The sequence below is a fragment of the Cibotium barometz genome, chromosome 17 (assembly GCF_041138505.1).
Source record: "Cibotium barometz isolate CiBa-2024 chromosome 17, ASM4113850v1, whole genome shotgun sequence".
Classification (NCBI taxonomy): Eukaryota; Viridiplantae; Streptophyta; class Polypodiopsida; order Cyatheales; family Cibotiaceae; genus Cibotium; species Cibotium barometz.
In genome coordinates, this window is record NC_141062.1 from 8,378,008 (window position 1) to 8,389,719 (window position 11,712).

General features: G+C 44.6%; 1 protein-coding gene across 2 annotated transcripts in view; it reads left to right on the forward strand.

Annotated features, from left to right (window-relative positions):
* The window catches only part of LOC147629644 (protein transport protein SEC23 E-like), a 30,774-nt gene extending 24,861 nt beyond the window's left edge, over nucleotides 1–5,913 (forward strand). For both annotated transcript variants that reach the window (XM_086811147.1, XM_086811148.1), the window contains exons 5-13: nucleotides 323–465; nucleotides 548–623; nucleotides 807–982; nucleotides 4,052–4,133; nucleotides 4,233–4,310; nucleotides 4,478–4,639; nucleotides 4,733–4,996; nucleotides 5,303–5,407; nucleotides 5,481–5,913. In XM_086811147.1, the coding sequence (XP_086667273.1) occupies nucleotides 323–465; nucleotides 548–623; nucleotides 807–982; nucleotides 4,052–4,133; nucleotides 4,233–4,310; nucleotides 4,478–4,639; nucleotides 4,733–4,996; nucleotides 5,303–5,407; nucleotides 5,481–5,627 (1,233 nt within the window). In that variant the 3' untranslated portion in view covers nucleotides 5,628–5,913. The remainder of the gene's footprint in view (nucleotides 1–322; nucleotides 466–547; nucleotides 624–806; nucleotides 983–4,051; nucleotides 4,134–4,232; nucleotides 4,311–4,477; nucleotides 4,640–4,732; nucleotides 4,997–5,302; nucleotides 5,408–5,480) is intronic.
* Nucleotides 5,914–11,712: the final 5,799 nt, after the last annotated feature.

The following is an 11,712-nucleotide window of genomic DNA, read 5'->3' on the forward strand; positions in this document are numbered from 1 at the left end:
CATGACCAGACACACATACATTTGTGTTGAAGTGTCAAGATGATGTGGTTGTGGATATGGATGTTGAAACTAATGTGGGTGAGTACAATATCACATGCATACAATGTGGGTGAGTACTAATGTGGGTGAGTACAATATCACATGCATACCTGAAAGGTTTGCATGAGCTCACACATACGTTACCTGAAAGCTGCACATGAACGCACATTCATACACGTGTGTTGAAGTCTTAACATGATGTGGTGGTGGATATGGATGTTGAACCTAATGTGAGAGAGTGCACATCACATGCATATATGTTTATTCTGACATTTCTTATCAGGTAGGAGTGGCTGAAATTAAGGTGGCAGTAGAAAGGACTGGTGGCTTGGTGGTCTTGGCAGAGAGTTTCGGGCATTCAGTCTTCAAGGATTCATTCAAACGAGTCTTTGAGGCTGGGGAGAATGCTCTTGGTCTCTCCTTCAAGTACGGTTGAAATTTTGCACTTTCGAACGCCAATGTGGTGGTTGATTTTTGCATATGTTGATAGGCTTTCGTATGTGTGCAGTGGAACATTTGAGGTACTCTGTTCCAAAGACCTGAAGATCCAGGGAATCATAGGTCCTTGCGCATCTCTAGATAAGGTTTGTTGTTTCTTGTGTCTTACTGGCTATGTATACATGCTAGGGAGGTAGATGTTAAAGAATCATAGGTCCTTGCGCATCTCTAGATAAGGTTTGTTGTTTCTTGTGTCTTACTGGCTATGTATACATGCTAGGGAGGTAGATGTTAATTCTTTAATCTTGTTGCTACCTGCATTATTGCAGAAAGGAACTTCGTGTTCAGATACAGTAGTTGGCCAAGGGAACACAACAGCTTGGAAGATGTGTGGGCTGGACAGCAACACATCTCTCACGATCTTTTTTGATGTCGTGCCTTCTGAGCAGTCTAACGTGGCTGCTCAACCCACTGGGCGCCAGTTTTTCCTGCAGTTTCTTACCAAGTAAGATTTGTGAATGTTGCGTATTGTTGTCTCAAACACCTCGGTAAAGAATTCTTATTTATTAATTAGGGTATGTGCATTCCATTGCTGTAAGGCTATTAATGCTGTGACAGCGCTAACACAGAGAGAGGTGCAGTGAGAGACTTGCAAACACAAGCACATACAAGTAGAATCCTTGTATCTATCCTTCCCTGTTCTGATGCACATTGGAACCCCTGTGCTCAGATTTGCTGAAGAGGTCCTGGAATGCAGGTGCTCTATTTATAGGCCCTTATATGCTGGTCGGCCTGTTTAATTCAGGTTGTGAGCTCTGCTAAAACTTACAAATAAAGGTACGCCAAAAATTATTGTTATAATAAAGGTACGCTTTCCCCATGTGGGCCTTTGTCTGTTGCCCAGCCCTGATCTGCTGTATGTGACTTGCTGTACCTGCCCAACCTGCTGTAGTGTTCTTGTACCAGCCCAACTCCCTTGCCTGACGTGCTTGCCCTGTTCGTATACTACTAGCCACAGGTGTGAGCTGCTGCATGAACCTGCAGGTGGTCACATACTTCCCCACTAAAACTACAACTATCCTCATGTGAATGGTGTGCATGTGGATTGTACTCTCAAGAGTCGAAAAGACCCAATCAAGTCTCAACCAAGATGCTGGCTGTCGTGTGTACTGTGAAACCACTTTGCATCCATATGTGAGGCTAACATTCGGTTCATGCCTCGTTAGCACCAAATCATGCCTGTGCCCTTGCTGATCACAAGTGAGCACTGCCCTTCTATTGAAGTGTGTGCTCTGCTTTCTTTTTCCTGAAAGCGGCATGCTGTTTTTTTTTTTTGGGCGAAGATGCGGTTGCTTCTTGCGCATACAACCTGCTTTCGTCCTGCACCATGGGGTTGCGCCAGTCCTGGCTGGTGTAGACAGCTACAGGCGGCAGCCTGCATACTGCGTGCCTACAGGTGTGCTGGCTGTCGGCAGGCCATGGCCCACGGTTGGGCTGCCTAGGGTAGCCATGCTTGGTTGCCCTTAAGGCGGCTGTGCTGGCCGATGTGGCCTTAGGCATGCCTAGCCTTGGCACCATTACAGTGCACCCCCTCTTTTGAAAGGGTTTTCACTCTTAGGCCCTTCTATGGATACTCACCCTAAGCCATCAACACATAGGATAAACAGCGCTTCTTATCCTTCCCTCCCAATCATCACGTGTACTTGAAGGAGCTAGAGCTGCCGTACACAGGCGATAACTGACTATGGAGGATGGAATATTCCCATGGTGTGTACGGAGAGAGAGAGAGAGAGAGAGAGAGAGAGAGATGTAACAAACTCAAAGAGAGACAGTGATTTGCACGATTGAATGATGATTCAAGCCAACACCAAGTACATGCTTTTATAGGCTTACATGCCTTATCTTTGACACATCACATTGATTGGGGCAATGACACATGGCTAGGCCTATGACAACTTATCACATTCACATGTAAAACATCTGAGGTTGTTCTCACACTTTTTTTTTTTTGTGGTGTTCTCACACACACACACACACACACGCACACACGCACTCACATAAGTGTATGTTCACACACATACAAGGGCTCTTCGCACAAACACAAGGGGGTACGCACACTTGAAGCCTCCGAAACCCAACAAACCCCCCTTCGGAGCACGGGTGGAGATGTCCCAAGATAATAGCCACTGTAATTTGGGCTCGTCACTGCACTCTTATGCTCCATCTAAGACATGTTCCCTGCTACAAACTACTCAAGAGGCTAGTAAGCGTGGTTCAGAGGCCAGTGAGCTTGGCACAAAAGGCTTACTGGCTCAACAAGCATGGCGTAGAGGCTTAACAAGAATGGATGTGTAGAGACTCAGAGGTTTAAGGAACGTGTGCCAAAAGAGCTTGACCACTCATGACTCTCTTACATTAGTCTACTCACCCCCCCCCCCCCCCCGCCCCCCCACCCAATGACTTTCTATTACATAAGTCTACTCAGAAACAACCCCCTCTTAATCTATCTAAACAAGGGTAGAGAATTAACGGTTTACAATTATTACACACAGGATGGAGAACACATAGATGAACAAACACACACAAATAGATACAATCAAGCTTCGGGGGACAACCTGGGCAAAGAACCTTTATTGACACTTACGGAGAAGAGCTTCACGTGTGTGTCGATCTTGTGCGTGTACCCCCACTTATATGTCCATGTGTGAACTGCCCCCAAAGGGCTAAATGTAATTGTGTATTCACCATGTGTGTGTGTGTGTGTGTAATTTTATTCATGTATGTGTGTGTGTTAACACCTTCTTAGGTGTGAACACCCCGGATAATTGGATCAGATAAGTGTATGCCATGTGCCATGTGCCATGTGCTTATATATGTGAGAGTCAAAAGGTAAGGTCCTCAGGCCTACAAAAGGCATGTACTTGGTGTAAGCTACACAACTAATATTAATCAATGCTTTATTTAGTCGTGCATTACTCTCTTCTCTGTCTATCTCATTGAGTACACTCTCTCTCTATACACACAGCGCCACTATGGAGTACCACCCTCCATAGCCTAGTTGCCTCTGCTAACCCTAGTCTCCCTGTATAGTAGAGAGAGAGAGAGAGAGAGAGAGAGAGAGAGAGAGAGAGTTCTATTAATGTCTACAAAAGCTTAAAGGGTCTATGAGACCAAAAAGTGTTACAATGTGTCCATGAAGTGACATAATCATGGAAAAATCATAATAAAAAACCCAACTAGAGCTGAAAGAAAAAACAGCCCTGTAAGTGCCAGTGCTACAATGCTACAATGATACAATATGCGGGGATCAAAGTGGGTCCTTGACATCTATGATTCTAGGTCAGGGCTATGTTGTGGTCTTTGGTGAGGGCCTCCATCCTTGGGCCCAATGCAAGAAACTTGTGATGGTGGGCTGTGAGGTATCTGGGGTCTGCCTCTGTGCCTCTGTATAGCTGATCTCTGTGGCGGCACAGATGTGTGTTAGGGGGGTTGAAACAGGAAACACCACTTGAGCAAGAGAGATGGGTATTGCCTACACTTCCAGCATAACAACACCGTGGCCGTGTATATGCAGCTATCAACATCCTGATGGTAAAATGCGGGTCCGTGCAACAACAGTAACCAGGCGTTGGGTTGATGGTGCAGCAAATGTAGAGGTATTGACCCGCATAATATCGTCCTTTATGAGCACCAATTGATATTAAGCATTTGGTTAAATGCTATCAGAAAGATGGCATGATTCTTTTTGCCAACAGGAATTGATTTCAGGGTTTGATCAAGAAACGGCTGCTGTTGTTCTGGCTCGATTGACATCACATAAGATGGAGACAGAGGTAGGCCCTGATCATGCTTTTTCCGTTTCCTTGGCTATGTGAAGTAGTGGAATGCAACGTGGCTCCATGACTTGACATTAGGAAGACAGTTTGGGAGTTACATTTTTATTTGGTAGGGAGGTTTTGGGTGGTTTTTTACTAAAAGAACTTGGCTGGCCTGTTGACAGGAAGAATTTGATGCTACACGATGGCTGGATCGATCGCTGATCAGATTGTCTTCTAGATTTGGTGATTACCGGAAGGATGATCCGACGTCCTTTAGTTTCAATGCAAGATTTGCAATCTTCCCTCAATTTATGTTCAACCTTAGACGATCACAGTTTGTGCAGGTGAATATGTCCGGTTTCTGTGAATGTCTTCCAAAGAAATGTCTTTTAAGGGTGAAGTGGCTTAATATAACCAACCTACTGTGTTGTATGCAGGTATTCAACAACAGTCCGGATGAGACGGCCTACTTCAGAATGCTGTTGAGTAGAGAAAATGTAACAAACTCGGTAGTGATGATTCAACCGTCGTTAATCGCGTATTCTATGCTTGGCCCACCGGAGCCGGCTCTTCTTGATGTTGCTGCGATAGCGGCAGACAGGATTCTTCTACTGGATGCGTATTTCAGTGTCGTGGTCTTTCATGGAATAAATGTTGCACAGTGGCGCAATGCTGGTTATCAAAACCAGCCAGAATATCAGGTAATGGCTTTTCTGGCAGCTGTTTGAGCATGCTGTAGAGAAAAAGTGGCATGTAGGGACTTAATCTCTACCCATGAAAAGGAGAGGTTTCACCACCCTTTCCTCATGGGTGGGGGATCTCCCATGTGCAACTCCAGCGGGTAGGCAGGGGATCTATCTGTAAAGGCTGTTTCTATGGTTGTGTACACTCAAAAGTGAAGTGTGTCAGTAATGGTGAAGTTGTCTTTTAGTACGCTTTGTTTGGTGGAGATTTATTTGGTAACACAGCATTGAATATGTGCACTCTTGATTGGTGTATGTTTGCAGAACTTTGCACAGCTGCTTCAAGCACCTTTAGATGATGCTCGCATGATCATTGCAGAGCGTTTTCCAGCTCCCCGATTGGTGGTTTGTGATCAGCATGGCTCTCAGGTTAGTGAGTATGCATTTAAGTTCTCAAGCAGTGGGGTTATTTTTACAAACCTCGTACTCGTGGGTTTCTCAGGCCCGTTTTCTACTCGCAAAGCTCAACCCGTCCGCAACATACAATTCAGCCCAGGGCCCACCTCCTGGCGGGGATATCATTTTCACGGATGATGTTAGCTTGCAAGTCTTTGTAGAACATCTACAAAGGCTGGCAGTGCAATCATAATGCCAATCTGAACTGGTTATATTCTTTATTGTAAAAGCTATGGCCAAATTAGAAGCTGATAAGTTGACATTCAAGTCAACTGTTATGGAGCATTTACCCGCCTCCGGTTCCTTTTCGTCATGTACTGCGAGCAGTGACTTGTTTGTGGTGTTATATGCGGGAAGTTTTGTGCAAGAGGTTTTGACTTGACGTTAGGCTGCCTTAAAAATTTTAATTGCCTTTGTTTTGCTGACTTTCCTTGATGCCTGAGGCAATTTCCCGAAGAGATGCATGGTTTGTTGGAGCATTCTTAACCTAAATGTAGGATTATAGGTACTTTTTTTAATGGGTAAAAACAGCAGAGGTCTGGGCATATCTCACAGTTACTTATCAGCCAGCTGATCCTGTTTTTACCTGTATCAACCTGGTTCTGCTGGTTTTTGTGTTTGTTTGTTTGTGTGTGTGTGTGTGTGTGTGAGAGAGAGAGAGAGAGAGAGAGAGAGAGAGAGAGAGAGGGGGGTGGGTGGGTGGGGAGGGAGAGAGAGAGTATTAGTTTCTTGTGATTTCAAGCTGTTAGTTAGTAAACTAGTGGCATTCAGGCTAGTTGCCACTTTACCTTGGGGTTACATTTAAATAAAATTTATACATTCTCTAAATGATGCGCGTGCACACATTTTCACCAATGTGAAAGGTGGTGGAAATTACAGAGTATCTCAAGGACTATATGTGGAGCTTGATCGTTGTGAAAGCATAAGTTTGTACATGCTCACTCTTTTATGGTCATCAGTTGTAGCAGTAAGAGATTTTGATGTGACTTTGATGAACGTCAAACGTGTGAAGAACTCTCACCTGATGGGTGTCGCGAGGAGAAAATTTTATACACAGAATTGCAACCCCATACGAGTCTTGTGTCCGTTGTGCCTGTACACATGTTCATATGAAAGGATCATTTTCAGTTCATATGAGCCTATTTGTATTGAGAAGTGCAAGGGCCACGTGCAAGGGCCACCTCTTGTAATAAGCCTGGTACTGGTTGTAAGGTCCCAAGGTTAGATGTCAAGGATGAGGAGATAAGGGTTGAGATTTAAAAAATAGTGGCTAGATTAAGACATGCTAGTCGTGCACGTGCATGCATGCATGCATTGTACTAGAAGGCGGTCTACTAAATAAGGAACACAACTTGTGGTTTTCAAGCTTTATTCTTTGAAGAATTCTTTTCTTCCCCTGTGCCCTTGCTCTTCTTTTTGAACATATCTGTGCATGCGATGGGTAGGTTGAGCCACCTCAATTTTCCCCCTTCCTTTTGGTGGAGCCAATGTGAAGCCTTGGTTTAGGGTGTTTGAAGAAGAAGAAGAGGGTGCAGCAGAGAGAAGAGAGGACCTCCCTGATTGCTTAATTGGAGGGTGCTGTGTAGGTAGATATAAGTTTTAGGGAGCTGATGAGATAACAAGCTAAAGGGCTGTTTTATTCAGTGGGTCCTTTAGTGGAAGCGTGTGCTGGAATCTGGAAAGAGGTGGGCTTGTGAAGAGTTCATTATTAGAGCAATTAAAATAAGCAGTCCAGCATTGGTCAGGTGCAGCACTAAAGGCCTTAGAAAAAGCTTCTCGTGATTTAAGGAGAGAATGGAGAAGGATCTGAACAAGCTATTGTGAGAGGCTGTGGGCGGTCAGTCACCACCAAAGGTATGAGAAGGTGCAAGTGGAGACTCGAGGAGGTTGGTTGTGCGCTAATTGGAAGTTGGTAAACAACTACAAAGGGCTTGCCTTTTCTAGTGATTTGGAGGAGTGGAGGGAGGGGGAGGATGGAAAGAGGTTATGGGTGGCTACCAAAGGTATTGCAAGGTTCATGCGGAGAGATTTGAGAAGGGGATGTGCTAAACGGAAGTTGCTAAACCGTCAGAAAGGACTTGTTTAACATTTGCTTCAACCGATGCAATTAGGAAAGAGCACAAATAGTGTAAAAAGAGCTTGTCAGGGCTGTGGAGATAGTGCAGCCAAAAAGGAGAGTTATTTCTCCGGCTAGCACAAGGATTTGTTACCTCTTCTTGTTGGTGTTAGGATTGACACACGCGTGATTGTCATTGTAGTTGTCGGGTTTTTTCTCCTAGTGATCAATTATCCATGCATTTTTTTTAATTACCAAGATTATGAGCTTAGCAAATCCACACTTAGGCGGTTGGTCTGTAATGGTGGGATACTTAGTCCATGGTTGTACATGGAGGATTCATATGCATGGACATGAAGGGACTTCCTTTATTGCTTTTTTTCAACATGTAAAGGTACATGGATGCAAGATGTTCAAGTCGAGAGCTTACCTTAGCCTTGCCGAAGTATGTCTTTGGGTCTCGTCTTCAATTTGCAATTGCAGCTTTCCAATGTGGGTGCGCTAGCTCGTCCATCACATCCTCACTTCGTTGTCACACTAGAATGCTCCTTGCCAAAGGGATGAAGGGAGAATAGAGATTCGTATTCACGGGTTTTTTCTAACAAAAGATAAGAAAGAAGAAGGTATTGTAAGAAGAAAACTTACAATTAAACCTATCTAGCATGCATCTATCAAGCTAGCAAGATTCAACAGCATGCAAGCAAGCAACAAGAGAGAGGAAGCAGAGCTCACAAGAAAACTATTACAAGAGAAGGATTATGTCTTGCTTATTGTGAAAAATGAGTTATATACAAATGACTTATATTCAAATGACTAGTTTTGCACTAGGTTGGTAAAACTTAAAAATGGTCCGGTCTCTATTACTAGCCTTGAGCAACTATCTACACAAGTCCGTAGACTTTCTCTACTTGACATTAAGTGTATGATAAGGCTACTTTATATATTCCAACGTCATCTTACAAAAGATAAGTGTCCATTCGTGTTGGTAAGATGGGAATATGCCTTATGGTAGGTCGGGCGAGTGAAACCTTGTTAGCCTATAGAGTGGTTAAAATACCTCTCTTTCGAATGGTGGTCATGTCCTCGCATCATCATGCAAGTCAGTGGTGAAAGCTGTTGGATCGTGTGAATGGTCCAAGATTCGCCATGGAATCTGTAGTAGTCGAGGTTAATTTAGAAGTGAGCTGCAGCAAAATGCAAGGCAAAAAGATGGGAAGCTTTGGGCAGCCCTGATGGTAGGCCATCGACAAGATGGAAAGTGATGGGCAATGCAGAGGTTCTTCATGCCATGTCTCCAATGGTTATGGAAGTAGTGAAGCGATCCATATTCTGTGATTTGCAGAATGAGAGATTCCATAAAGAGGGTTGGATTGAGCAAGAACGAGACTCGATGAAGAAGACAAGGCAAGAAAAAGATAACTAGATCGAAGATAAGTGTGCAAAGTATTGGCATGTGTCATGTGTACACAGTGTGTATCTACCGTGTGCTACACGCACACAAGACTAGCTTCGAGGTTTGGGGAAGCTTGGAGCTAGGCAGGCTGATTGACGAGCTGAGTTAGGGATAGACTAACGGGCAGGCACCCAAGTATGGACGGGCGGGCGTCCAAGTGTGGACGCTCGATGACCGGCCAAGAGCCTATACAAGGGTGGCCAAGGTTAGTCATTAGTCATATAGAGTCTCGCGTGTCTTTGTGAGAGCTCTATGTATGATTAGGAGCTTGGATCTAATGCAGACGTGCACCTGCTTTACGCAGCCGAGGCGAGCAACAGTCTCGAGGCCCGCAAGGGTAGCTTCGTGGTGGTATGGGACTCTAAGTTTACGAGTGATTTTTGGAAACTTGTTTTTGAGAAGTTGGAAACAACTTTGAATTTAAGTTCCTCAGATTATCCTCAATCTGATGGCCAGACTGAAAGAGTGAATCAGATTTTGGAGGATATGCTTCGAGCATATGTATCCAAAAGACAGAGTTCATGGGAGGATTATCTTCCTATGTTAGAATTTGCATATAACAGTACTAAGCATACGAGTACAGGTTTTAGTCCTTTCATGCTTATGTATGGTTTTCAACCTAGATCACCTGTTACAGTAGGATTCTCATGACTTTAGCATGATGCAGCACGTAATTTTTTACAAGATATGCAGGAAATGTTACAAGTTGCGAAGGAAGCTATTAGAAGTGCTTAAGACCGAGAGAGATTTTATTCTAATAGACATCGTTCTCCTAGAGAGTTCTCTGAAGGAACAATGGTGTATTTGTGAGTTCCGAAAGATTTCGAGACTTTACGGACAAGTCGATCTCCGAAATTATCCCCTAGATACTGTGGACCATTTCGTATTACACGACGGATTGGTTCAGTTGCATATGAATTGGATTTGTCTTCTCTTGTGAAAGTTCTTGTATTTCAGTAGACTTAAGTACTGGGTGGAACAGACCAGTTAGTTACTCAAGAAATCATAGATGTCGAGGACATGACATTTATTCCACACGAACCTGAAAAGATTCTTGGCTTTCGTGAAAGAAGATTGCGTAATACGCTTATCACGGAATACAAGATCAAGTGGAAGGATCGTGTTGAGGAGGACATTACATGGGAGACATTGACTACTCTTCAGAGAGATTACCCTGGCTTTTTAGTGAGCTTAGGAGTGAGCTCTTAGAGGAAGGGGAGTATGTCGTGTACACAATGTGTATCTACCGTGTGCTACACGCACACAAGACTAGCTTCGAGGTTTGGGAAAGCTTAGAGCTAGGCAGACTGATTGAGGAGCTGAGTTAGGAATAGACTAACGAGCGGGCATCCAAGTATGGACAGATGGGCGCCCAAGTGTGGACGCTCGATGACCGGCCAAGAGCCTATAAAAGGGTGGCCAACGTTAGTCATTAGTCATATAGAGTCTCGCGTGTCTTTGTGAGAGCTCTATGGTCAAGAGCCTAGATCTAGTGTAGACGTGCACCTGCTTTACGTAGCCGAGGCCGGCAACAGTCTCGAGGCCCGCAAGGGTAGCTTCGTGACGGTATGGGATGTCACGAGGTCGTGATTGGTCGGGACATGCATCTAGTTAGTGCAGCTCGTGGCTCGGTGGGGATAGCCAAGTCTTGTGGGCTTGCCCACGGCTGTCGAGGTTGGGAGGTGAGTCATGCCTGCACCCCCTTCTTGTTTGTTTGTTTGTTGCAGGTTTTGAGTCTTGTACCAGGAGCGTTCCACGAGGAGATCCGGTGGGGATTTGACAGCATGGGACATGGATGTTGCATGCAAGAATGATATCCGGTTTCGAAATGGCTTGATAAGGTGGGGGTGAGACCATTGGATACGAGTGGTGAAAGGCATGAATAGGTGGATGGATGTGAGATAGAACACAAGATCGAAAGGACAGTTGGTTCTATGTGCCTATTGGTGGCAAATGAATGTACGTGAAGAGGATTGACTGCACACCAAACACTTGCGAGAGTCTACTTGTAAGTGGAAGTTGATTTTGGGTTTGGTATTAGTAAGATTTTCTTTTGGGTTTGCGAGTGGATCTGGGCGATGTACTTGCAAACCCATATGTACTAGCTCTACCCTCTGTAGGGAGCGCTCTACCCTTGGTGGGGAGCCAAATTAAGCACCAAAAGAAGGATGAAGAATTTACCTGTACTTACCGAGGCAAGAAGAGATGGTAGCCTAGTTTCACTTCAGACCTACTTGGAGGCCAGAAAAACCAGATTTTAGTGTGAAGTTGCCAACGCATGAACGTTTGAAAGAGCGCAATAGGCATTCAGTACCTTAGAAAATAGCTTCCTCAAAATCATAAATGTTAGCACTTCACTTCCAAAGCAAACCATATTTTACTAAGGGGAGGAGACTTCTTTCCTCGTAAACTATCAAATCCTTGACAGGCAGGCAACATCTCCAAGTATGTCAACGCAAGTAAAGACCCAAAACAAGTTCTAAACAAAGGGGTTTGTCCTGCAAGCCTTGGGAGGCGTCGTCAACGACCTTGTGGTGGTCGGATCCATCTGTAGATCAAGGGAAACTTGACCTGTCAAGTCATGAGACTACTTGGTTTTTTGGAGCACCGTCTTCTCTTGGACAGCAGCCAGGTCAAAGAAGGCCTTCATGTCAGATCTCGGTTGTTGCTAGTCCGCTTGTATTTGTTCAAGCATGAAGGGAGGGCAGGAACCTGTATTGTGGAAGCACAACCGGCAATTAAAGAAGAGCCTACAATGGGTGAGCAGGA